General features: G+C 48.5%; 1 protein-coding gene across 1 annotated transcript; it reads right to left on the reverse strand.

Moving 5' to 3' along the window:
• Positions 1-1,827: 1,827 nt before the first annotated feature.
• Positions 1,828-27,182, reverse strand: PELP1 (proline, glutamate and leucine rich protein 1; the record flags this gene model as incomplete). Its single annotated transcript, XM_080714210.1, has 17 exons — positions 1,828-1,920; positions 2,086-3,579; positions 3,665-3,871; positions 4,011-4,066; positions 4,972-5,131; positions 5,216-5,363; positions 5,468-5,584; positions 5,664-5,752; positions 6,168-6,255; positions 6,363-6,492; positions 6,682-6,832; positions 7,108-7,167; positions 13,418-13,489; positions 13,669-13,818; positions 16,550-16,655; positions 17,032-17,096; positions 26,934-27,182. 17 exons carry the CDS (start codon positions 27,180-27,182, stop codon positions 1,828-1,830), a joined length of 3,435 nt encoding a protein of 1,144 aa, XP_080570336.1.

Genomic DNA, 27,182 nt, shown 5'->3' on the forward strand with positions numbered 1-27,182 from the left:
GATAGCAGGTTTGTGAACAGCCTCTGCAACTTAGTGAGACCCTGTTTCAAAATAAATAAAAACTAGGGCTGGGGGTGTAACTTGGAAGAAGAACACCTCTGAGTTAAATCCCCAGTACTACCAAAAGTAACCTATTTTTTTTGTTGTTGTTTTTTGTTTAATAGCTGAGGCTGTTTGTGAACCGATATCCTCCAGTCTCAGCCTCCTAAGTACTGGGATTACAAACATGCACCACCACACCCAACTTGAAAGTAATCTATTTTGAAAGTGCAATTAATATACATGTTGACCATCACAGCTCAGGCTTGCCTACCTTACAAGTGTTAATCCCAGTACTTGGGAGACTGAGATAAGAGGATCAAAAGTTCAAAGCCAGCCTCAGCAATTTAGTGAGGCTGTCAGCTGCTTAGTGAGGCCCTTCACAACTTAGCAAGACCCTGTTTCAAAATAAAAGGGCTGGGGGCATAGCTCGGAGGTAGAGTGCCCCTAGGTTTAATCCCCAGTAACACACACACATACACACACCACACACGCACACGCACACAGACTCACTCACTCACTCACTCACTCACTCACACACACACACTCCTGCCCAGAAGATACTGGGAGTCCTGGGATGACATCATTTGAAGAACCAGCCCCAGGACAAAGCTCATTTTCCAGACCCACTATGGATGCCCTTTAATGCGGGATGCCCAAAGTTGAAATTCCACAGAATTCAACAGACAAATTTCTATTGCAGCCACTTGGCCTGCTCACCAGAACAAGACTATGCAAGTGCATTTACCCAGGATCACCACTGGACACTTGATCCATAAAGTGCAATACTTTCTCGCCTAATTACAAATTTAAAAGAAAGGATACAGCCAGGTGTGGTGGCGCACGCTTGTAATCCACTCGCTTGGGAGGCTGAGGAGGATGCACAGGTTCGAAGCCAGCCTCAGCTACTTAGTGAGGCTCTCAGCAACTTAGTGAGACCCTGTTTCCAAATAGGTCTGGGAGTGTAGCCCAGAGGTAGAAAGTCTCTGGGTTCCACCCCCAGGACCACCAAAAAAAAGGGGATACAAGCCAGGCCAGGCATGGTGATGCACGTTTGTAATCCCAGTACGTGGGAGGCAGACACAGGAAGATCACAAGTTTGTGGCCTGCCTCAGCTACTTAGTGAGGCCCTATTTCAAAATCAGAAGTAAAAATAAGCCTGGGGGTATAGCTCAGAGATAAAATGATCCCTGGGTTAAATCCCCAGTACTGCAAAGCCAGGCATGGTGGTGCAGGCTTTTAATCCCAGCATTTGGGAGGCTGAAACAGGAGGATCACACTTCGCGGCTAGCCTCAGCTACTTAGTGAGGCCCTTTGCAACTCAGTGAGACCCTGTTTCAAAATAAAGAATTATAAAATAGGGCTGGGGGTGTAGCTCGGAGGTAGGACGCCCCTGGGTTTCATCCTCAGTACTGGGGGAAAAAAAAATCCCAGTACTGCAAAAAAAATTAAAAGGGGGGGGGGGATACATCTTTAACTCCTTGTAGCTTGACCACACAGGCAACTCTGCACATACTTAGCATCATGGAAGACCAGACAGCAAGACGCTCAAATTCTGACACCAACTTGCTGGATGACAAAACAGCCCACTGCTCTTGTAAGTCAGTGGCTCCTCCTCTGGGCAACAGAGATGATGGCATGGGTACAGAGGCATCTGGAGACTATGAATACCTTCAAAAACCCCATAGACACCCAGGTTGCCGCTGGGGACACAGTGTGGCGAAAGCCAGAAGCAGCACCACTATCTAAGGACTTTATTGGAAAACAAGTGTTGAGGCGAGGAAGCGGCTAGGAGTCAGGCTCTGTGGGAGGCGGTGGCTTCTCATCATCAGGGGGGCAATCGATGAAGTCGGCCAGCATGGCAGCTGTGTCGTCCTCCTGCTCCTTTCAGGCACAAAGACAGGAGATATGAAAGTCACACACACACACACATCTATGGAAGAGCAGATGGGCTGGGGAGACCCTCTTCCCTGCCACAATCACTGCTCCCCTCCTCCCACCAGCCCACCTTTGCAACCCGAGGGGCCTTCCCAGACTGGCTCTCACCTTTTCCTGGAGAACTGCCACCTCTGCCTTGGTCTCCATCTCTTCTTGCACGGATGTCTCTGGAGGGGGTGGCACCTTGTCACCCCCACCCTCAGTCCCCTCTTCCAACAGAGTTGGGGAAACAGATGGCTCTTCTCCAGCCAGCTCCTGAGGTGGCGGCCCTGCTATGGGGCTGCCACTCTCCTTGTCCTCCTCTCCCTGGGAGGGGAGCACCTCCGGGGCAAGGGCGGGCGCGGTCTCAGCCTCGGGCTGTTCCTCCACTCCTGGCTCCTCCACTTCTAGCAGCAGCCCGGGCTCTGGTTCTGGCTCAGGTGGAAGTTTGGGGGACTCGGGAGGGGGCAGAGCTGGAGGCAGTGCTGGGGGTGGAGGACCACCTTCTTCTGCCTCCCCTCCTGCTGAGCCCAACTCCAAGTCTTCTACCTCTTCCAGCTCTTCTTCCTCCTCCTCTTCCTCCTCCTCCTCTTCTTCCTCTAACTCGCCTTCTTCTTCTTCTTCAAATTCCTCCTCAAACTCTTCTTCCTCTTCTTCCTCTTCAAAATATTCTTCTTCATCCTCCTCTTCTTCCTCAAAATCTTCTTCTTCCTCTTCTTCCTCCTCTTCCTCCTCCTCCTCTTCCTCTTCTTCCTCTTCCTCATCACTGCTGTTGATATTAATAACTGTCAAATCTTCTTCCAGGGCTGGAGGTCCTCCCCCTCCAGGAGGCCCTTCAGGGACCAGCTGGGGTGGCGGCAGAGCCACTGGACCAGGAATGGGCGGGGGCGGGGGCGGAGGGAGAGGTCCCGGGGCTGCAGGAAGCCCTTCTGGCTCCTCCTCAGCTGGCACAGGAGGAGAGGCTGCCGGTGGCCCTGTGGGGGCGGGGGGAGGAGTGGCGCCTGAGGGGGGCGGGGGCGGTGGGGGCGGCAGCCCCTCGGGCACGATCACCACGCTGTCATCAGAGTCACTTTCCAGGGAGATCTCCACGTCAGAGGCCTCCTCCTTGTCATAGTGGACAAATGCTGGTCTGGGTGCTCTTCCCCCAAAAGTTTCATCTGGGGGGATAGCAGGTGGAGGTGTCCCACTTGGGGCAAGGACAGGGTCCTCATTGGAGCCTGCTCGATGGTTCTCAGGGCCAGGAAGAAGGCGGGGTGGGACAGACACCAGGCCTGGCACAGAGAGGCCTAGGTGGTTGGCTGTGGCTGGAGGTCCAGGGCGCGCCGAGGGCACAGGGCCTGCAGAGGGCATGGGGCCCGTGGAAGGCATTGGGCCTACTGAGGGCATGGAGCTGGCCGAAGGCAAGGGGCCTGTGGAGGGCATGGGGCCGGTGGAGGGCACGGCACCCGCAGAGGGCAGGGAGCCTGGGGGGTGGAAGGGTGGGGCCCGGAATGGAGATGGGGCCTCGGGAGGAGGGACCGGGGCAGCCGTGGGGCAGGCAGGGCCCAGGGTCTGCAGTGGAGGGACGCGGGGGTGAGTCAGAGCTGCACAGGTCACCAGGGCTTCTGAACAGAAGGAGGACACCTGAGGAGGAATCGAGGGCAAATATGAGTCATGAACACAGGGTTTCCTGGGCCCAGAACAAAGAATCCAGGAGCCAGGCAGCTACCTCAAGGCTGTCTTCACGCTGGCCGAGGGAGAACGCTTGCAGGGCACAGGCAAGAGGAGGAGGGCAGCGAGGAGAAGGGGCCAGGAGCAGCGCCAGCAGCAGGCGGTACAGCTCCCGGCGGCAGCAAGAGCTGGTGTATGGGGAGCTGCCCAGGACCTCACCCTGCTGTACACCCATGACCAGGGGCAGGACCAGATCGTGCAGTCTCTGAAAGACACAGAGCACACCTAAAAGCTCTGCCAGGACCACCCAACCCTTCTCCTGGGCCTCCTCCCAGGTGTCAGCAGCCCCACCTCTGGGGTACACCCTACGTACACAGAGCAGTGCTCCCCCCAGCCCCACTAACCCTGTGAACCTCCTCCTTGATGAGAGGCCCGCACATAAGGATGGTCCGGCTGAGGCCTGGGAAGAGAAGAGCATGTTGGAGGCAGGCTGCTGACAGGAGGGAGGGCAAGGGGGCGCCCAGCTCCACCCTGGCCTGCCTGGCCAAGGCACCGCCCTGCGCGCAGCCTGCTTCCTCCAGTGTAAGATGGAGACGTAAGGCTAGAATGTACTCAGTGGGAGAGCACTTGCCTTGCATGTGCAATGTCCTGGGTTTGATCCCCATTATCAAAAAAGCAAAGGAAATAGAGACTGTAAAAGCACTGCTAGTACATAGGACTATTGATATATATATATTTGTGGTACTGAGGATGGAACCCAGGGGCTTTCTACCTCAGAACTATATCCCCAGCCCTCTTTTTTATTCTTTATTTTGAAACAGGGTCTCACTGAGTTGCAAAGGGCCTCATTAAGCAGTAGCTGAGGCCATCTTCAAACTGCGATCTTCCTGTCTCATCCTCCCCAATACTGGGATTACAAGTGTGCACCACCACACCCAGCTACTGATGATATTTAAAGATAATGCACACTTAAATACTTAAAGCTGGTGCCCCTTCACGTGGAGTGGGCAGCAGCACTGAAACACATGGGACCCAGAGGGACGTCACCCATTAACTGCTCAGCACCTGAGTATTAACTTCTTTCACAGATGAGCAGTTGCATGGGGAGCAGGGAAGCTCCGGCAGGCAGCCTGCCCTGTGGGGAATGTGAGCTCCAAGGCAGGGACTCGCCCCAGGAGCTGAGCTTCTCCTGGATCCAGGATGCACCCACAAAACCCAAGATCCCACCTGCAGCCCTCACACTGCACGGCGCCTCTGCTCCTCCTCCAGCCACCCTGCATTTCAAGTGTAACTTCCACTTCACCACTGGCTTTAGGCGATGAGTTCAAGCCAGCCCTAAACCTACGGGTCCAGGGCCTCACCCACCTCTCAGCGCAGCTGCACACACGTCGCTGTTGGCATTGCTATCCCCTTTCCGGTGGCTGGGTGGGGCCATAGCCTCCCCCATGTCCAGCTTCAGCTTCTTGGGGGCACTGGGCTTTCCAGTTTGCAAACCCCCGTCAGGGCTTACCCGGGGGCTGCGTAGCTGGTGGTAGATGAAAATACAAATCTTAATCCCAGGCAAACGGGAAAGCAGGACAGAGTCGAGACACAGGAGCTGAGGCCTCACCTTCAGGGCATCAGCTGGCGGGGAGATGTCACTGAGCAGGTGGGTGAGCAGCGCCTCTCCACAGGCTCCTCCCTGCAGCACCCCTGCGGAGGCGCCGCAAACCTGCACCCACAGCTCTAGGACAGCGTACACCTTGGTCCGAACAGCACTGTTGTGTGGGCCAAGAGAACAGGTTATGGAGTGATATGGCAGAGCCCCCAGCCCACTTGCATGCCTCCCACCCTCACCCCTTCCTCCTTCCTGCATGGTCACCTGTAAGGCCTCTCCTGGCCTGGGCAAAGGGCATCCCTACCGATGCTCCAGGCACTGAGGACCTGCGGGAGCAGGCGGCTGACCAGAGCCCCAAAGCGCAAGAGCCGGCCTCCACACCTGAGGGCAGAGACCCAACCGTGACCCTCATTTCCAGCACATCCTACACCCTTTCCCTCATCCCGCCAATCCCACTCACGCAAGGATGAGTGCCGAGAGCAGGTCCAAGGCCTCGAGATGGATAGAGGGCAGCAGCAGCAACCGCAGGGGACCATCTCCATGCAAGCTCTAGGGGGAATTAGCGAAAGAAAGAGCCAGAGAAAGACATGCATGACTGTACACACCTGTCCCCAAAGTTAAGGGCACCACTTCCTGGCCTCAGCCCTCTCAGCAAAGTCACCCTGCGTCCTCTAAACAGGCCCTGGGTGGAGGGCAAGGGGAGGGTGAGCGCTTCTCAGCAATGCCCTACTCATCTTGCACTATAAGCCACCAGCCGCGCGTGCCTGGTCCTGCTCTAGATGAGCACATCCACGCTGGTGCTGGGGCTGGTGGCGAGGAAACAGAGGGAGTCACGGTACTTAAGAGGAGGAGGAGCCACCTGGGACAACTTCAGGTGGCTGTGTAGGGAGCTTCACGTCACAGTGCTTTCCTGGCTGCTCAGGGTGCTGAGCAAGGACCATGTAAAGAGGACAAAACCACTCACAATATTCTTGCTACTGACGCCGAGGGTCCGACAGATGAGATCCAGGACTTCCTGCACAGGCACGGACACCGGAGCCCCAAACTCAGAGCTACAGAGGACAAGAGCAGGGAGACCCTCAGAGCAGCTCCCTGCGTGGCTCCACACCCGCCTCGACCCCTCCGGCTCCAGGCCCCGGCACCCTCAACTCCCACACACCTGAGCATGAGCGCGAGGCAGCGGGCCAGCCCTGAAAACCTCTGCCGAAGCCGCAGGAGGACGTGGGCATCGCCGTCTTCAGAATGGGAAAGCAGCACCTCCACTCCAGGGCCTTCGTCCTGCACAGGAGCTGGGCAGCAAGGCAACCCCCTGCATATTCCGTGCCTTCTGAGCCTCCTTTTTCATTTGGGGTGGATGAGCTGCCTGTGTTCTCCATTTTGCCTAGAAGCCACTGCCTGGCCTCTCTGAAACCCCCTCTGTTCCTTTCTGCAAGCTCCCCAGCTCCCTACTGACCACTACCTGGAGCACTGCTCCCTACCTGTTTCTGCACCCTCATACAGGGCCCCCAACAGGCTGTGCAGTGAGGTCACCAGGCTGTGCAGCTCTTGCTCCCAGCTCTCCGTGTGCTTCAGGCCCTGGGAAAAGCCAGCTCCCAAAGAGGGCAGCCTGGAGTAACACTCACAGGCCAGCTGCAGAGGAAGCAGAAAGCCACTCAGATGGGAATCGGCTCAGCCCCAGGGCCCCACCCCGCTAAAGCCCAAGGGATGGAGATCAAAGGGAGCTCCAGGGACAGTGAGGCAGAAGGCCCAGATGGCCACGGGGGCAGGAGGCAGGACTTGGTGCCTTAACAGGAGGAAGTGAGGACAGGATCTAAAGGCCGTCATGGGGAACAGCTAAGCAGGAGGCACATGAGATGCTCCAGGCTCAGATCTCTGGCCTCTGCACCTCTCCCCCTTCCCTTTACCTGCTGGAGCTGGGGACTCAAGGCATCCACCCGAGACAGGAAAAACGAGGCCAGCTTGCCCTGGAGGAGAAAAGAAAGGTGTGAAGACACGTAACCCTCCACGCAGCTCCAAGAGCCAGAGATGACACCCACCCATTCCGAGCAGCAGACCCCACCAAGTCCTTTTCTTTCCCAGACCCAGGAGGCCAATGCCTCCACAGGGCAGCAGTGCCTGGTACCAGACATGCTTTCATGGTAAAAAGGCATCCGGAAGCCAGGCGTGGGTTTGCGGCCAGCCTCAACAACTTAGAGAGATCCTGTTTTCAAATAAAGAATAAAAAATCAGGCTGGGGTGTAACCCCTCAGTTCTATCGCCGGAAGAAGGAAGGAAATATGAAAAATGAATGACACAAGGGTATAAGCTGGGGGCTGAGGCGCTCTCCAAAGGAATGGGCCAGGTGAGACCAGGGGGCCAGCAGAGAGCCTGCTGTTTGCCAACTCTGCCTGCTGTGAGAAGGCCCTGGAGCAGCGGTGCTTTACCTGAGGGCCATCAGTTACTTGGAAAAACGGCCCGAGAACACTAACACGGAAAAATTACATCATTCCTTTCACTACCTTATGAGTGAAATGCGGTGTTCTCGTCAATCCTAAGTAGAGGCAAATACCTACATTATCAGCAGTGCCTCTGACTGTCCCAAAAGAACTCAGTTTCATTTCCTTTATAAATAGCAAGCCATGAATTTTGGCGCACACTTGTAATCCCAGTACTTGTGAGGCTGAGACAGGAGATACACAGGTTCGAGGCCAGCCCATCAATTTACTGAAGCCCTCCTCAACTTAGTGAGACCCTATTTAAAAATACAACATAAACTAGGGCTGGGGGTGTACCTGAGAGAGTGCCCCAGGGTCCAACCCCCAGTACAATAAATGTAAAATATCTTATAATATCATCCACATGCATCAATAATTTTCAATTACGGAAGTTGTAAGACCTACCTCCATACCTTTCGTGAATTTTATAATTTTATGTCGCCTTGGCATGCACTGTAATGTAGGATGGGCTTTCTCATGCCAGAAACAGGGCTCAGTCATAGAGTCTCCATCCAGCTCTCCATCTCCTCCCAGTTCTTCAGGGGCCTCCCATCGTACAGCACCCCAAACCCAGCCTACTTAAGGCTCCACTCAAAGCCTGCATGGGCTGTGCAGGTGTGCCACAGCGGCCAACTCTCAGCCACAGCGTGATCTCTTAGAACATGTGCCTATCACTTTAAATGTGCTGATGAGAACTCCTGGGGAAACGTGTTTGTCTAATGCCCTAGAGGCAGTAAGTGCTTGGGCCTGTGGACCTAGCTGTGTGCATGCGTATGTGTGCCTTCACGCTCCCTAACCCAGGACACGCTACCTCTGAGCTACATTACCAGCCCCATTTTTTTTTTGAAACACGGTCTTGCTAGGTTGATGAGACTCTCACTACTTGCTGAGGCTGCCCTCAAATCTGCAATCTTCCTGTCTCAACCTCCCAAGTACTAGGATTACAAGTGTGAGCCACCACACCCAGCCTACCTCAGATCATTTTATTTCAAAAGATGGTCTCGCTAACTTACCACACTGGCCTCAAACATGCAGTTCTCTTGCCCTGACTCCCAAGTCCTGAGATCACAGATGTTGTCTCTACTTTAAAACTATTTTGATAACCACATTTTAATAGGATAGGTTTTCTTGCAACTTCATGCATTTTGTTTTGTAAATTTAAAATTACTCTGAGAAGGGGTTCATGGCAGGAAAAAAAACTAGAACACTGCACTAAAGCCCTCTGCGCATGGGAGGCGGAGACAGGAGATAGGAGGATCGTGCTGATTCGGAGCCAGCCTCGCTGGCTTAAGAGACCCTGTTTCCAAATAAAAATAATCTAAAATAGGTCTGGGAGTGTAGCCCAGAGGTAGAAGGGCTTCCAGGAACCCCAGTACCACCAATAAATAAATAAATAAATAAATAAATAAATAAATAAATAAATAAATAAATAATAGGGCTGGGGGTGTAGCTCAGGGATAAAATGCCCCTGGGTTCCAACTCCAGTACCGCAAAAAGTAAATAAATAAATAAAAAATAAAAAGTAGGGCTAGGAGTGTAGCTTGAATGTAGAATGGCCCTGGGTTCAATCCTAGTACCACCAAAAATGTAAATAAACAAAATAAAATAGGGCTAGGGGTTTTAGCTGAGAAGTTACAGCACTCTTGTGTTCAATCCCTAGTACCACCAAAAAAAAAGAAGCAGGAAGACAATAACCTGTAGTCAAGCTGGGCGTGGCGGTGCACGCTTGTAATCTCAGCATTTGGGAGGCTGAGCAGGAGGATCACAGTTTGAAGACAGCCTTAGCTACTTAGTGAGGCCCTCTGCAACTCAATGAAACCCTGTTTCAAAATAAAGAATAAAAAATAGAGCATGCTCCTGGGTTCTATCCCCTGTACCACAAAATAATAATAATAATAATAATAATAATAATAATAATAATCTGCAGCCAACACTGTACAGAAGGGCACAGAGAGAAGGTCAACAGGGAATGATGCTGAGAGGTTACAGGGGGTGGCAAAAAGCTAGACTTGGAAGGGTGAGATCCAGATCATGATGCCAGATAGGAAAAAACACTGTGGAAAGCTACAAAATCAGATGCCAATAGAGAAGCAGAAGAAGGCCTCAAATCCTGGGCTGGGAGCCGGGCATGGTGGTGCATAGTAACCCCAGTATTTGGGAGGCTGATATAAGAGAATGGTGGGTTTGGGGCCAGCCTTAGCTACTTAGCGAAGCCCAGGCTCAAAGTAAAGAATTAAAAACAAAAAATAGGACTGGGGTGTAGCTCAGAGGCAGAATGCCCCAGGTTCTATCCCCAGTACCAAAAAAAGGGAAAAAAAAAAAAACAAGAAAAAAAAAAAACCTGAGCTCCGGAGTACCAGCTCTATCCTGGGGTTAGTGGCATCGTCAATACAAAGGCAAACATCTGGCAACAGGCACAAGGCAGGGCACTACAGAGAAAACTATGCGCAGAATCCTGTACCAAAACCACCCTTCCCACCCCCAGAAACACCTGTAATCCTAGTATGTGGGAAGCTGAGACAGGAGGATTTAGTGAAGCTCTCAGCAACCTAAGGAGACCCTATTTACAAATAAAAATAGGGCTGGGGCCAGGCATGGTGGCGCACATTTGTAATCCCTGCACTTGGGAGGCAGAGACAGGAGGATTGCACAAGCTCGAAGCCAGCCTTGCTGGCTTAAGAGACCCTGTTTCCAAATAAAAAATATAAAATAGGTCTGTGAGTGTAGCCCAGAGGTAAAAGGGTTCCATCCCCAGTACCACCAAAAAATAAAAAAAATAAAAAATTAATGGGCATGGCATGCGGATACTAGAGGATCATAGGTTCAAGGACAGCCTCAACAACACAGCAAGACTTCTAGCAACCTATGAGTCTGTTTCAAAACAAAAGTTAAGCCGGGAGTGGTGGCGTACACTTGTAATCCCCAAGCTTGGGAGGCTGAGAGAGGAGGATCACGTAGGTGCGAAGGCAGCCTCAGCTGGCTTAAGAGACCCTGTTTCCAAATAAAATATAAAAATAGGTCTGGGAGAGTAGACCAAAGGTAGAAGTCCCCTCGGTTCCATCCCCAGTACCACCATAAAAAAAAAAAAAAAGTAGTTAAAAAGGACTGGGGGCATAGGTTGGAGATAGAACACCCTAGGTTCAAACCCAGAAAGGAAGGAAGGAAGGAAGGAAGTTAGTTGGTTCGTTCTTCCTGTGAGGCAAGCACTGTTGGTTACACCTGCTCCGAGGCAGGAAAAAAATCTAGGACCATTTCCCTTGGGACTTGGGAGCACGTGGTATCTGATGTTTAAGGGATCCAGAATACTTAAAAGCAAAGAGCAACCACCCAGGCTCTGAATTCACTGACTTCTCCCTGGAGGATAGTTCTTTGAGATACACCAAAGCTCAACTAACAGTGGCACATGGCTCTTTTGGTCAACTTACTGCTCAAGAAATCATGCTGAGCCAGTCGTGATGGCACCCACTTGTAATCCCAGTACTTGGGAGACTGAGACAAAAGGATCGCAGGTTCCAGAACAGCCCCAGCTACTTAGTGAGGCTATCTGCACTCTAGTGAGATGCTGTCTCAAAATAAAAAAATAAAACAGGACTGGAGGTGTGGCACAGAGGTAGAATGCCCACGAGTTCAAACCCCAACACTGCATACGCACAAAAAAGCTGGGGTGAGGCCAACAGAAGTCTGCTTATCCGATTGCAGCAGAGCAGAGTACAGTGGAGTAGCAAGGCTCCACCACAAAGTCTCCAGGCCAGTCCATACAAATGCTCACTTGGAACACTTCTCCTGGAACAGATGTGCCTCACATATGGGGCGTCTCCCTACTCATTCCGTCACTAAAGGGCGGTCTCCCTACTCATTTCTAGGAACTGCTTGGCGAGGAGGTGGAATGAGGCAGAGCCTCAGCAGGGACTGGCTGCAGGACTCAGAACACTTAAACATCATCATTTGGAAGGAACAAGCCTGAGATGGGAGCCTGAATTGTCCTGGGAGCATCTAAGGGATAGGACAGAAATAGACAAGGCAATTTTCAACTAGTCTATAAGATTTCACAAGTAAAGACTGCCCGTGGGGCCTCTGCACAAGACAGATTCTTACTGAAGGTACCTGCAACAGACAAAGCCAAAATCCTCAACAGAGGTTTTCCAGATGCCACTTTATTCTCAGAAAAATAAAGGCAGAGATACCCTGAAATAATACTCAAATAATAGCTTTGCTATTTGGTTTGGAAAGGATGCTCAAAATGCAGGCTATGATGCCAAAAACTACAGCTCTGTGGTCACAGGAAGAAAGTAATCTCTTTGAGGAAAAGGGAACTAGTATTCAGTGGGTACCCAGAGTGATTATCAGAAATGTTTCATCTCTTTTTATTATTGTAATTATTGCATGAAATTGATATCACTATAGTTTACAGGGGAGGAAACTAGTCTGGGGACTTAAGAGACTTGACCCAGGTTTGTATGTCTGTGAAACCAGGACATATGGGTGTCAACACCAAGGGCAGTTCTGATCTGTTGCTAGTGATCACAGAACCACATTCTCTTACTTGAAAGGTAATTTGAATGGCACATTCTCTCATGACTTTTTTAAGGGGTGGAGATACTGGAGACTTTACCTAAGGGCATTCTCCCTATGAGCTACACCCTCAGCCCTATTTTTTATCCTATCTACTTATTTATTTGTTTATATATTTTTGCGGTTCTGGGAATGGAACTCAGGGGCATTCTACCTCCAACCTACACCCCCAGCCCTATTTTTTTATTCTTTATTTGAAACAGGGTCTCACTGAGTTGCAAAGGGCCTAAGTATTAGCTGAGGTTGGCCAAGAACCTGTGATCCACCTGTCTCAGCCTCCCAACTACTGGGATTACAGGCTTGTGCCACCACATCCAGTTCACACTACTCCTTAAATGATAACACAGAGGGTCAAATACTATTAATCATACCAGTTATACAAAAAAAAAATTCATTAATTTGCCACAAATTCCTACTGTCTATAGAGTTGTCAAGATAGGGGCTTAGAAACCTGACATGGTGGCACATGCCTGAAGCCAGCCTCAGCAACTCAGTGAGAATCTGGGCAACATACCAAGACCCTGTTTCCAAATAAAAAATAAAATATAGAACTGGGCGTGGTGGCACGCTTGTAATCTCAGTACAGGGGAAGCTGAGATAGGAGGATCACTGGTTCACAGCCAGCCTCAGCTACTTAGTGAGGGCCTTTGAACTTAGCAAAACCCTATTTCAAAATAGAAGATAAAAGCTGGTGTGGTGGCGCACACTTGTAATCCCAGCATTCGGGAGGCTGAGACTGGAGAATCGTGGTTTGTGGACAGCCTCAAGCTACTTAGTGAGGCCCTCTGCAACTTAGTGAGACCCCTGTTTCAAAATAGAGAATAAAAAATAGGGCAGGGGGTGTAGCTAGAAGGTCAAATGCCTCTGGGTTCTATCCCCAGACCCCACACACACACAAAAAAAAAAACCAGAAGATAAAAAAATAGAGCTGGGGGTATAGCTCAGAGGCTGAATGCCCCTGGGTACCATCCCCAGTAACGGAAAAAAAAAGAAAAAAAAAGGTCTGGGGATGTAGCCTGAAGGTAGAGGGTTTCTGGATTCCTCCCCCCACACCACCCCCAAAACAAAAGGTATTTAGAAATCTCAGAAATGGAATCTGAAATTAAGAGAGCTATTAAGGATTTAAGGATTTATGTGGGGAAGAAGAGGAGTTTCCATGAAAACTTACTTTAAGGAAACCACAAGCTCGAGGAAAATAGGTCATACATGCTTTCATTCCTTCCAATGCTGACTGCTCGCACTGTGGGAAAACAAGAGTCAGGAAGGAGGAGGAGGTCAAAAACCCAATGGCCATCCTCAAAGGTCCCTTTCTCCATAGTCAACCCCCCCCCCAATCTTTCCCAGAATCACATCCCATCGGTACTCTAATGGAAAGTGTAGAGGACGGCAAGCAGGCAACCTGGGAACTACCTCCCTTACCTCTGGCCTGAGGCCCAACAGGGAAGTGAGAAGTCCAGGAAGGTGGTTCACGGAGATGTCCCGAAACAGCACGGGAAGCTGCGCAGCATACCGGAGCAGGTCCCTCAGCACAGCCACAGCCAGCTCCATGGTGGTGGGCGGGTCCTGGGACTAAGAGCATCAACACCCATGCACCAACCTCGCCTTCGCTGTCACCGACAGGGGCAGGGACGGGAGGTAGAGCAACACGGGGCTTTTGAGATGCATCATGGCTAATGCTATCATCAAACCCACTATCTAAGCTGGGCCTGTGGTGCACACCCATGATCTCAGTACTGGGAGACTGAGTCAGGAGAACCACAGGTTCACAGCCAGCCTCAACTACTTAGTAAAGCTCTCTGCAACTTAGTGAGACTGTTTCAAAATCAAAATTGAGGCGGGTGTGCTGACACACACGCTTATAATCCCAGTATTTGGGAGGCTGAGACAGGAAGATCTCAGCTCGCAGACAGCCTCAGCTACTTAGTGAGGCCCTTTGCAACTCGGTGAGACCCTGTTTCAAAATAAAAATAAAATATAGGGCTGGGGATGTGGCTCGGAGGTAGAATGCCCCTGGGTTCCATCCCAGGTACTGCAGAATAAAAGACAGCGTGGTGATGCATGCCTGTAATCCCAGAACTTGGAAGGCTAAGAAAGGAGAATTGCAGGTTTGAAGGTAGTCTGGGCAATTGAATGAGGCTCTAAGCAACTTCAGGAGACCATGTTTCCAAACAAGAAAAAAATAAAAATAAAAATAAAAATAGGGCTGGGGTATAGCCAGGAAGTAGAATGGCTCTGGGTTCAATTCCCAGTATCATAAAAAATTAAAGTAAAAACTTAAAAGGGCTGGGGATGTAGCTCAGAGGTAGAATGCCCCGAGCTCAATCCCTAGCACAAGAAAGAAGGAAAGGAGGAAAGGAAGAAAAAAAAAGGAAAGGAAAGGAGGGAGGAGGGGAGGGGTGAGTGGGCAGGCACAAGTTTAAAGAAGGTTGAACAACTTAGCAAGACCCTGTCTCAAATAAAAAATAAGCTGAGCTTGGTAACACACGCTTATAATCCTAGTACTTGGGAGGCTGAGACAAGGAGATCACAGGTTCACTGACAGCCTCAGCACCTTAGTGAAACCCTGCTTCAAAATAAAAGAATAAGCTGGGCGTGGTGGCGCACGCTTGTAATCCCTGCGCTTGGGAGACTGAGACAGGAGGATCGCACGGGTTCGAAGCCAGCCTCAGCTACTTAGTGAGGCTTTCAGCAACTTAGTGAGACCCTGTTTCCAAATAAAACATATAAAAAAGGTTTGGGAGTATAGCCCGGAGGTAGAAAGCCTCCTGGGTTATGTGTGCATTTATTTCTATACAAGTTTTTTTTTTTTTATCTCATTATGATGTATAAATACAATGTGCCAATTAAAAAAAAAAAAAAAAGACGCCAGGCATGGTGACACACGCTTGTAATCTCCGAACTTGGGAGGCGGAGACAGGAGGATCACACAGGTCGAAGCCAGCCACGCCAGCTTAAGAAACCCTGTTTCCAAATAAAAATATAAAAATAGGTCTGGACATATAGCCCAGAGGTAGAGGGTTTCCAGGAACCCCGGTACCACCAAAAAAAAAAAAAAAAATGCTGTGGAATAACCAAGGCAGAGGCATCAGGGGATTTCAAAGTAGAGGGGGAAAATTAAACATTAAGAGGAACAGAAGCCAGGCATGGTGCTGTACACTTGTAATCCCCGAGCTTGGGAGGCAGAGACAGAAGGATCGTGCAGGCTCAAAGCCAGCCATGCTGGCTTAAGAGACCCTGTTTCCAAATAAAAATATAAAAAATAGGTCTGGGAGTGTATCCCGGAGGTAGAAGGGCTTCCAAGAAATCCCAGTACCACCAAAAAAAAAAAAAAAGAGAGAGAGAGAAACAGAGGAGTAGACTAGACCCAAACAAAAACTCAGAGAAAGAAACTTCAAGCTATTACTCATTAGGAAAACTAAGGGATGAGCCAGGCATGCTAGTGCATGCATATAATCACAGTACTTGGGAGGCTGAAAAAGGAGGATTGTACGTTCAAAGCCAACCTAAGCAACTTAGTGACGCTGTCAGCAACTTAGTAAGACCCTGTTTCACAATAAATAAAAATGAAAAAAGGCCAGATAGAGTGAAATCCCAGTACATAGGAGGCTGAGACAGGAGGATTACATGTTTGCGGCCAGCCTCGGCTACTTAATAAGACTGACACCCTCTCTCCCTCTCTCCCTCCCTCTCTCTCTCTCTCTCTCTCTCTCTCTCTCTCTCTCTCTCTCTCTCTCTCTCTCTCTCTCTCTCTTTTGTGTGTGTGTGTGATACTGGGGATGAACCCCTGGGCATTCTACTTCCAAACTATACCTCCCTCCCAGCCCCTATTTTTTTATTCTTTATTTTGAAAGAGGGTCTCACTAAATTGCTGATGGCGTCACTAAGTAGCTGAGGCTGGCCATGAACCTGTGATCCTCCTGTATCAGCCTCCCAAGTACTGAGATTATAAATATACACCACCACACCCAGCCAGACCCTGTTTCAAAATAAAAAATAGGAGGATGAAACAGAAGGATCAGATTCCAGGCTAGCCTCAGGAACTCAGTGAGACTCTGTTATAAAATATAAAAGAAAGGGTTGGGGGTGAAACTCAAGAGATAAAACACCCCTGGTTCAATCCCCAGGGCCACACCAAAAAAAAGTTTGGACATTTCTATCTGAAGCTTAATATTCCTGCCCATAAGACACTGCTTTTAATCATTTTCTGTCCTCAGAACTAAAAGTGTAACGCACAAAAAACATACAAGATCCAGAATGGAGGATCCAGTGGGGGATGGGGGATGAGCAGCTGAATCCTTACCTGCAACACCTGCTGAATGCTCCGGAGCCAGGAGACACAGTGCTGCTGGAACATCTCTGTAGGGCTCTCCCCTACCAGCAGGGACAGTAGACACAGGCCCTCAAACCTTACAAACAAACAAAAAAAAATGCAGCAAGTGGGTGGAGGCTGCCCTCTAGAGAAGGCCACTACCTCCTTCCACTCACTGGGCGCAGCAACATATCACCTCCCCAGCCCACCCCCATCCACTGTGAGGAGTGAGAGTGAGGCAGGGCAGCAAGGAAAGAAGGGAGAAGAGGCAATCCCGGGTGAGGAAGAGGAAACTCGAGGCAGGAAAGGCTAGGTTCAACCCAAGTGAGCTCACAAAGAATGCAACTTCCCATCTTCCCTGGAACAGAGATATCCTGAACCCATGGGGTGGTGACACAAGAGGGGCTGATGTACATATGCCCACTTCCCAAGGGAACATCCCCCTGGAAAAAAGAACGGGGTTGAAGCCTTACCGAGTCTTAACGGAACCAAGGCGAGCATTACTGAGGCTCACCAGTGCCCCCAGTGCTGCGAGGTTCTAGAGGTAAAGGAAACACTGAGTAAGTAAGGAATAAGACATTAAGAAATCCTCCAGCCGGGCGTGGTGGCGCATGCTTGTAATCCCCGCACTTGGGAGGCTGAGACAGGAGGATCACACAGGTTCGAAGCCAGCCTCAGCTACTTAGTGAGGCTCTCAGCAACTTAGTGAGACCCTGTTTTCAAATAGGAAGTAAAAGGCCCCTGGGTTTCGCCCTCAGTACCACATACAAACAAAAGCCTCCAGGCCCTTTCCTGTCCCAGCACCCTTCTGAAGTCACGCTTCCTCAAGAGCAAGTAACCCTCCTTCTAGAGGCCTTAAGCCTGTGTCCTTCACTCCTGGGGTAACACTCATCTCAGCCTGTCACTCAGCTCTCCCCAAGTTCAAGCTTGCCTGACCCCTTTCTCGCCCCCACCCCTCCCAAGTGATCACCTAAAAGAGGACAGCCCAACTCATCCACTACCAGACTGAAGTCTGACTACCAGACTCTGCATCCCTGAACAGCACCGAGCACAGGAGATCCATCCCCAACCCTCTTCCTTCTCCTCCAAACAAATGCTCCCCTACCGGCTCCCTCAGAGCAGTGAAGACAACACTGACCTACACATCCCCTTGCAAGCCTCCCCCTTCTCTCCTCTACTGTTCTGGAAGCCCCAAAGAGACATATTTCCTCATGAGTCCTCCCATAAGTAACCTCTCTCCTTTTTTCCCCCTCAGTACTGGGGATTGAACCAGGGGTTACTACCTCCAAACTCCAAGCCCAGCCCTATTGCGTGCGTGCGTGCGTGTGTGTATGTTGCAGTATTGGGGATTGAACCCAGGCACGTTCTACCTTCTCGCCATACACCCAGCGTGATTTTATTTCTTATTTGGAAACAGGGTCTCACTAGGTTGATGCATGTTTCAATACTTACTGAGGCTCTCTTCAAACCTGCAATCCTCCTGTCTCAGCCTTCCAAGTACAGGGATTACAGGTGTGCACCACCACGCCTTTTTATTTTGAAACAGGGTCTCACTAAGTTGTGGAGGGCCTCACTAAGCTGAGGCTGACCACAAACCTGTAATCCTCCTGCTCCAGCCTCCCAAGTGCTGGGATTACAAGCATGCACCATCATACCCAGCCACAAGTAACCTCTCTAATGTCTGAAGGCCTTGTGGCACCTGTGCCTCCTTAAAGACAGCATCACAAGCCGGGCGTGGTGGCGCACGCTTATAATCCCAGCATTCGGGAGGCTGAGACCTGGAGGATCGTGGTTTGTGGACAGCCTCAGCTACTTAGTGAGGCCCTCTGCAACTCAGTGAGACCCGGTTTCAAAATAAAGAATAAAAAATAGGGCAGGGGGTGTAGCTCGGAGGTCGAATGCCCCTGGGTTCCATCCCCAGACCTGCAAAAAAAAAAAAAAAAAAAAAGACAGCATCACTTCTTTCTTTCTTTTTCTGCGGGTCTGGGGATAGAACCAGGGGCATTTGACTCTAAGCTACACCCTCTGCCCTATTTTTTATTCTTTATTTTGAAACAGGGTCTCACTAAGTTGCAGAGGGCCTCACAAAGTAGCTGAGGCTGCCTGGCAACCATGTGCTGGGATTACAGGTGTGTGTCACCACACCCAGCATCACTTATTCTTTCTAAATACACATTACACACTAGGTCAGAGAAAGGAAGATAGAGCTAAAAAAATATGTACTTAAGCCAGGAGGTGGTGCACATTTGTAATCCCAGTGCTTGGAAGGCTTAGAAAGGAAGATCTCAAGTTCAAATCCAGCCTCAGCAACTGAGACTCTGTTTAAAACTAATAAAATAAAAAGGAATGGGGAGCTGGTTGTGGTGGTGCACACTTATAATCCAAGCATCTGGGAGGCTGAAAGAGGAGGATCACAGTTCACAGACAGCCTAAGCTACTTAGTGAGGCTCTTTGCAACTCAGTGAGACCCTATTTCAAAATAAAGAATAAAAAATAAAATCAGGGCCTGGTGGCACTCACTTGTAATCCCAGCATTTGGGAGGCTGAGACAGGTGGATCGCGGTTCCCAGACAGCCTCAGCTACTTAGTGAGGTCCTTTGCAATTCAGTGAGACCCTGTTTCAAAATAAAGAATTAAAAATAGCCGGGCGTGCTGGTGCACACTTGTAATCCCCGCACTCAGGAGGTGGAGACAGGAGGATCGTGCAGATTCGAAGCCAGCCTCACTGGCTTAAGAGACCCTGTTTCCAAATAAAAATATAAAATAGGTCTAGGAGTGTAGCCCGGAGGTAGAAGGGCCCCATCCCCAGTACCACCAAAAAGAAAAAAAAAAAAAAAAGAATTAAAAATAGAGCTGAGAGTGTAGCTCAGAGGTAGAATGCCCCTGGATTCCACTCCCAGTACCCCTAAAATAAAATAGAATAAAAAATTGGGCAGGGAGTACAGCTCAGAGGTAGAATGCTCCCGGGTTCCATCCCTACTACTATAAAAAAAATAAATAAATAAAAATGAAAGCCGGGTATGGTGGCCATGCTTGTAATCCCAGCATTTGGAAAGCTGAGACAGGAGGATCACAGAGGTTCGAAGCCACCCTCAGCTACTTAGTGAGGGTCTCAGCAACTTAGTGAGACCCTGTTTCCAAATAAAGTATAAAATAGGTCTGGGAGTATAGCCCAGATGTAGAAAAGCCCCTGGGTTCCACCCCCAGTACCACACACACAAAAAAAGAAATTAATTTAAAAAATTAAAAATAGGGCTGGGGGTATAGCTTGGAGTTAGAATGCCCCTAGGTTCCATCCCCAGTACAATAAATAAATAAATAAATAAATAAATAAGAATAAAGAATAAAAAATAGGGCCGAAGGTGTAGCTTGGAGGTAGAATGCCCTTGGGTTCTATCCCCAGTACCACAAAAAGAAAAAGAGAAAAGAAGAAAAAGAAAAAAAGAAGCCAGGCGTGGTGGTGCACGCTTGTAATCCCAGCATTTGGGAGGCTGAGACAGGAGGATCTCACAGGTTCAAAGCCAGCCTCAGCTACTTAGTGAGGCTCTCAGAAACTTAGTAAAACCCTGTATCCAAATAAAATATAAAATAGGTTGGGGGTGCAGCCCAGAGGTAGAAGGCCCCTGGGTTCCATCCCCAGTAGCACACACACAAAAAAAGAAGAGAAAAAGAAAAAAGAAAAAGCAGGGGATTACCTACAGCACACATGAGTAATCACATAGCAGTGAGGATGCAGATGTTAATATTGTAGCAAAAAGCCCCTCCAGATGGCTTCCTGAAAATAAATGTGTGAAGGGCTACAGTAGCAGGCATTAGTAACTGGAGTGAGAGATTATGCCAGCTTATAAAATCAGAGACTTCTGAAACAAACAAACATTGAAGCAGATGACTAGAGGAATCCTTACAAAGCCAATGGCAGAATGCCTCCTCATCCCTAGAGGACCCACCTCCTTCTCTTGAAACTTTCTAATGTTTCTTTTCACCTCAGACAAGTAAAATGTCCTGTTCAACAGCTGATACAAGCCAGGCATGGTGCCTAAGATCCCAGCACTTTGGAGTCTGAGATAGGAGGATCATAGGTTCAAGGCCAAACTCAGATATTTAGTGAGACTTTTTCAAAATATAAAAGGCTTGGAAGAAGAATGTCCCTGGGCTCAACCCCCACTACTTACAAACCCCCCCCCCCGCCAAAAAAAACAACCGATGCAGAGATTCTGATAAAGCTCCACTGCTGCCTGCTTACCCTGAACACATCGCTTTTTTTTTTACTCTATTAATGATGTGGGGGGGGGTGCTGGAGACTGAACCTGGGACACTGTATACCTCCAAGCTACTCTCCTCAGCCCTATTTTTTAATTATTATTTTACAGTGGTATAGAAAATTTTACTTTTATTTAAGTTATTTCAATATCTGTTGCAATATAAGTATAATATTAGTTTATTTAATAAAAACCACTATTTTTCATTTACTTTTTTTTTTTTTTTGGTGGTAGTGGGGTTCCTGAAAACCCTTCTACCTCTGGGCTACACTACCAGACCCTTTTTTTTTTTTTTTTTTGCGGGTCTGGGGAAGGAACCCAGGGGCATTTTACCTCCAAGCCATACCCCCTGCCCTATTTTTATTCTTTATTTTGAAACAGGATCTCACTAAGTTCTGGAGGGCCGCACTAAGTAGCTGAGGCTGTCCACACACTGTGATCCTCCAGTCTCAGCCTCCCAAATGCTGGGATTACAAGCGTGCGCCACCACACACGGCCCCAGACCTTTTTTTTCATTCATATATGTATATGTATATGTATATATATGAATATATATATGAATATATATATATTTTTTTGAAACAGGGTCTCTTAAGCCAGAGAGGCTGGGTTTCGAAACTGCATGATCCTCCTGTCTCCGCCTCCCAAGCGCGGGTTCGTTTACTTTTATCAGTAGTGTATAAATTCAATGCCATGAATAATGGTGAAAATAAACAACTCCATACTATCTACGTACATGGCTGAGAAAAGTGACAGCTAGCCGGGCGTGGTGGTGCACGCTTGTAATCCCAGCGCTTGGGAGGCTGAGACAGGAGGATCACACAGGTTTGAAGCCAGCCTCAGCTAATAGTGAGGCTCTCAGAAACTTAGTAACACCCTGTGTCCAAATAAAGTATAACAAAAAATGTCTGGGAGTATTTTCTTCCAGAGGAAGAAAAGCCCCTAGGTTCCACCACCAGTACCACAAAAAAAAGAAAGAATGAAAGAACAAAAGAAAAATAGGGCTGGGGGTATAGCTTGGAGGTAGAATGATGCCCCTGGGTTCCATCCCCAGTAACTAAAAAAAAAGTGACAGCTTCACTTTCTGACAGTTCAATGAACCCAAACTGTTTTCTGCACAAAATTATTTAAAATATTATATGAAGTTGGATGTAGTGGCACATACCTATAATTCCATACTTGGGAGATGGGAGACAAAAAAGGTCAATCTCAGTAATTTAGCAACACCCTTAGCAACTTATTGAAGCCCTGTTTAAAAAAAAAAAAAGTCTGGAGTGTATCTCAGAGGTAAAAAGCCCCGGAGTTCACTACCTAGTGCCACAAAAAATAAAAATAGCGCAGCATGGTGGTGCTCACTTTTAAGCCCAGGACCTGGGAGGCTAAGATAGAAGGATCACAAGTTCATGGCTAGCCTCAGCTACTTAGTGAGGCCCCTGACAAATTAATAAGACCCTGTTTCAAAATAAAGAGTAAAAAATAGTGCTAGGGGTGCAGCTCGGAGGTAAATTCCCCTGGGTTCAATACCCAGTACTGAAAAAAAAAATCATCGATGAATGAATGAACAAACAATAGTATATCCATACAATGGGATATTATTCAGCACAAAAAGAAATGAAGTTCTAGCGCATGGACAAATCTTGAAAACCGAATGTAAAAAGCCGGGCGTGGTGGCGCAGGCTTGTAATCCCAGCGCTTGGGAGGCTGAGACAGAAGGCTCGCACAGGTTCGAAGCCAGCCTCAGCTACTTAGTGAGGCTCTCAGCAACTTAGTGAGACCCTGTCTCCAAATAAAATAAAAATAGGCCTGGGAGTATAGCTCGGAGGCAGAAAGCCTCTGTGTTCCACCCCCAGTACCACCAAAATGAGAGAAAGAAAGAAAGAAAGCAAGCAAGCAAGCAAGCAAGCAAGCAAGCTAGCTGAATGTAAAGGCTAAACATATTATATGATTCATTTATATGAAATTTTTGTGTGTGGTACTGGGAACTGAACCCTGAGGTATTCTACCTCTAGGCTATATCCCCAGAATGACTTTATTCTTATTTGGAAACAGGGTCTTAAGTCCCTGAGAGCCTCACTAAATTGCTGAGGCTGTCCTTGAACCTGCAATCAGCCTCCCAAGTACTAAGATTACAAAACCTGCACCACCACACCCAACTAGAAAAAATTTATAAAGACTAAACAGTAGATTCCAGAGCTGGAAGCAGCCAGGAAGGGAATGGTGGGCTACAGAGAGTGACTATCAGTGAGTACAGAATTCCTTCTGGAGTGATGAATATGTTCAAAACTGATCACAGTGATGTTTGCACAACTCTAGAAAAACTGTAAAAGCCATTCAACTACACATTGTGTGTGTGTTGGGGGGATACTGGGGATTGAGCCTCAGGGCACTCTACTTCTGAGAGTAGAGTGCGATCCTCCTGTCTCAGCCTCCCAAGCGCGGGGATTACAAGCATGCGCCACCACACCCGGCTTTTTACATTCGGTTTTTCAAGACTTGTCCATGAACTAGAACTCATTTTTTATTCTTTACCCCAGCCCTATTTTTACTCTTTATTTTGAAACAAGGTCTCACGAATCTGCAGAGGGCCTAAGTTGCTGAGGATAGCCTCAAACCTGTGATCCTCCTGTCTCAGCCTCCCAACTACTGGGATTACAAGTGTGCGCTACATGCCTGGCTCAAACTACACACTGAGTGAATTGTTAGCATGTGAATCACATCTCAATAAAGCTTTTTTTTAATAAAAGAAAAAGAGAACCGAGCAGAGGAGTGACATACCTGATTTGTGGGGGGAACGGATACTAGTGATTGAACCCAGTGGTGCTCTGCCACTGAGCTACAAACCTAGCCTTTTTTTTTTTTGTGTGTGTGTGTGGTACTGAGGATGGAAGGACATTCTACATCTGAGCGACACCCCCAGCCCTATTTTTTCTTTATTTTGAAACAGGGTCTCACTGAGTTGCAAAGGGCCTCACTAAGTAGCTGAGGCTGTCTGTGAACCTGATCCTCCCTCCTGTCTCAGCCTCCCAAGCGCTGGGATTACAAGCATGCTCAAACATAACCCTTTTTATTTCTTGAGACAGGGTCTCACTAAATTGCCCAAGTTGGCCTCAAATCTGCAATCATCTGGTCTCAATCTTCTAAGTATTATATTTGTAAATCAACAAAGCCGAGCACAGTGACACATGGTTGTGATCCCAACTTGTAGGCTGAGACAGGAGGATCACTGGTTGCAGGCCAGCACACAGTAACTTAACAAGACCCTGTTTCAAAGTAAAACATAAAATAGAACTTGGGAGTATAGTATAGTTCAGCTGTAGGAAACCCTGAGTTCAATTCCCAGAGCCACAAAAAAAAAAAAAAAAAAAAAAAAAAAAAATCCTGGCGTGGTGGCACACGCTTTTAATCCCAGCACTCTGGAGGCTGAGACCGTAGGATCGTGGTTCACGGACAGCCTCAGCTACTTAGTGAGGCCCTCTGCAACTCAGTGAAACCCAGTTTCAAAATGAAGAATAAAAAATAGGACAGGGGCTGTAGCTCGGAGGTCGAATGCCCCTGGGTTCCATCCCCAGACCCGCAAAAAAAAAAAAAAAAATTTAAATTAAATCAACAAAGTAGCATAAGTCTGTGATCCCAGCTATTCACCTATAATCCCAGATATTCAAGAGGCTGAGGCAAGAGGACTGAAAATTCAAGGCTAGCCTGGGAGACTTAATGAGATCTTATCTCAAAAAAATAAAAAATAAACTTTTAAAGGGTTGGGGATGTAGTTCGGTGGTAATGCACTTGTCAAGCATGCTTGAGACCCTGGGAACAATCCCCAGAATATAAAAAAAAAAAATTTAGGGGAAGTGGGGGGGAGAGGGTACCAAACACAGTCTGAATGTATGCCATTTTCAATATGAGCCACATTAAAAAAAATTAAAGTCTAACTGCAAAAACTGCATAATATAATCATACTGTTATTATAACATAAAATAAACACATATATAAATATATAAAGTAGCCGGGCCTGGTGGCGCACGCTTGTAATCCCAGCGCTTGGGAGGCTGACACAGGAGGATCGCACAGGTTCAAAGCCAGCCTCAGCTATTTAGTGAGACCCTGTTTCCAAATAAAATATGAAATAGATCTGGGAGTAAAGCCCAGAGGTAGAAAGCCCCCAGTACCAACAGGAAAAAAAAAAAAAAAAATATATATATATATATATACACATATATAAATATATGCACATATATAGTAAAAAAATTTAAAAAATTTAAAGCTTTATATTGCCTTTTTTTGGTTTGTTTTGCAGCACTGGGATGAAACCCAGGGGCATTCTATCTCTGAGCTACACCCCCAGGCCTATTTTTATTCTTTATTTTAAAACTGGGTCTCACTGAGTTGCAAAGGGCCTAAGTAGCTGAGGCTGACCGTGAACCCAGATCCTACTGTCCAGCCTCCCGAATGCTGGGATTACAAGCGTGTGCCACCACGCCCAGCTTGGAACATATTTGTAATCCCAGCATTTGGGAGACTGAGACCGGAGGATAGCAGTTCACGGACAGCCTCAGCTACTTAGTGAGGTCCTCTGCAACTTGGCAAGACCCTGTTTCAAAACAAAGAATAAAAAGTAGGGCAGGGGGTGTAGCTGGGAAGTCGAATGCCCCTGGGTTCCATCCCCAGACCCACATACACACACAAAGAAAGGTATGTTCCACCATGCCCAGCTCTTTATATTTCCAGTATTATCATTAATATCCCCACTATTTACCAACTTTGACAAAGCTGTCAAACTCTAATTATGTTCAGAAACCAACTGGATTCGATGTTAAGTTTTTTACTTGAGGAACTAGGTAGCCTGAGTCGCCTTTCGCTGAAGAGAATGATGTGGGAGGAGTATGTTTTGAGGGAGAGAATCAGGAATTCATTTTCTGAGATATTAAATCTGTGTTATCTATTTAACACAAAAGTGGACATACCAAACCAATTTACTTACCTTTATTTCAGTTCTCAACTAAACTAGACACTCTGAGGGAAAGAACCATGTCTCATTTATCTACCTAGGGATAAGGAACAGTACCAACACATTAGAGATAACATCTGTTGAATGAAAACCTTCGGGGAAGCAGGATTTGATTGTTTCCCAACATATGTGAGGAAGAAAGTATTTAGGTCCACATTTGGGTTTCTAGCTTGTAGAAATGAATGGATGTTAGATCTTGCTCTTAGTTCAAAAGATCCTTCCAACCTAGCCCACAAAGATGTGCATGACCTATCTATCCATTGCCAACGCAGCTATCAGCCTCATCTCTTTTGTGCCTTGGGGGGGTGCTGGAGATTGAGCCCGGGCCTTCTACCCAGAGCTACATCCCCAGCCCTAATTTTTTTTCTTTATTTTGAAACAGAGTCTCGCTAAGTAGCTGAGGCTGGCTTAGAACCTGCAGTCCTCCTGTCTCAGCCTCCTAAGTACTGGGATTACAAGTGTGAACCACCTCATCTACCCCTCGGCATCTGAGCTCTTGGACAATAACGTTCTTTTCAGCTCCTTCCTACCACGGAGCCTTCCCACCCGATCTTCCCTCTAACTTACCCGCCTCTCCCACTTTCATTCCTTACCCAACTCCTACTCATACTTAGAGTCTCTTCTACACTCCAGTCCCTATAAAGAATCTGCGATTCTCCATATTGTTAGATGCTCCCATCGGATTCTCCAGATTAGGTTAGAGGTTCCAGGCTTCGGCTTGTTTGTTAGCATTTTGCTCGTCGCCGTCACGTCTAACAGGTGGGCCTACTCAGCAAGAGCTCGGTAAACATTTACGTGTCCAATAAGTCCGTTTTCTTGTGGAAACAATCCCGAAAAAGAGATTCGCCATTAGAAAGACTGGAGCTCTTTCAACTACTGGGGCGACTAGGCGTGGAATTGCGTCCATTCCTGAATTGCCTACCCATAGCCTAGCAACCGAAAAACAGAATCTCATTTTCCCCCTCAGGAAAACGCGGATAAAGGACCAAAACGTGAAACTCGTCCGAAATGCCGGGTGGCTCCGCTCTCCGCCTCCCGGGCACCTCCGGGGCTGCTCGGCGCGCTCCCGGGCCTCGCCGCCCCGCCCGCCGCGCCCCCGGCGGCGACTCACCTGGGCCCCGCCCACCGTCCCGTGCAGCCGCAGCAGGCACACGAGCCCGGGCAAGTGTGGGACCGAGTGCACTGGGTGATGCACGGGGGCCACGGCGGACCCCGTCCGCGGCTGCAGCAGCCCCGAAACGCTCTCCAGCAGCAGCAGACGGAGACGCGGGCCCGAGCTGATCGCCGAGAGGCCCCCGGTCCCACCAGGAACCCCGGCCGGGGAGCCCGCAGCGGGCCCGCTGAGAACGGCTGCCGCCAT

Source organism: Muscardinus avellanarius, assembly GCF_963383645.1.
Source record: "Muscardinus avellanarius genome assembly, chromosome: 16".
In the NCBI taxonomy this organism is placed as follows: Eukaryota; Metazoa; Chordata; class Mammalia; order Rodentia; family Gliridae; genus Muscardinus; species Muscardinus avellanarius.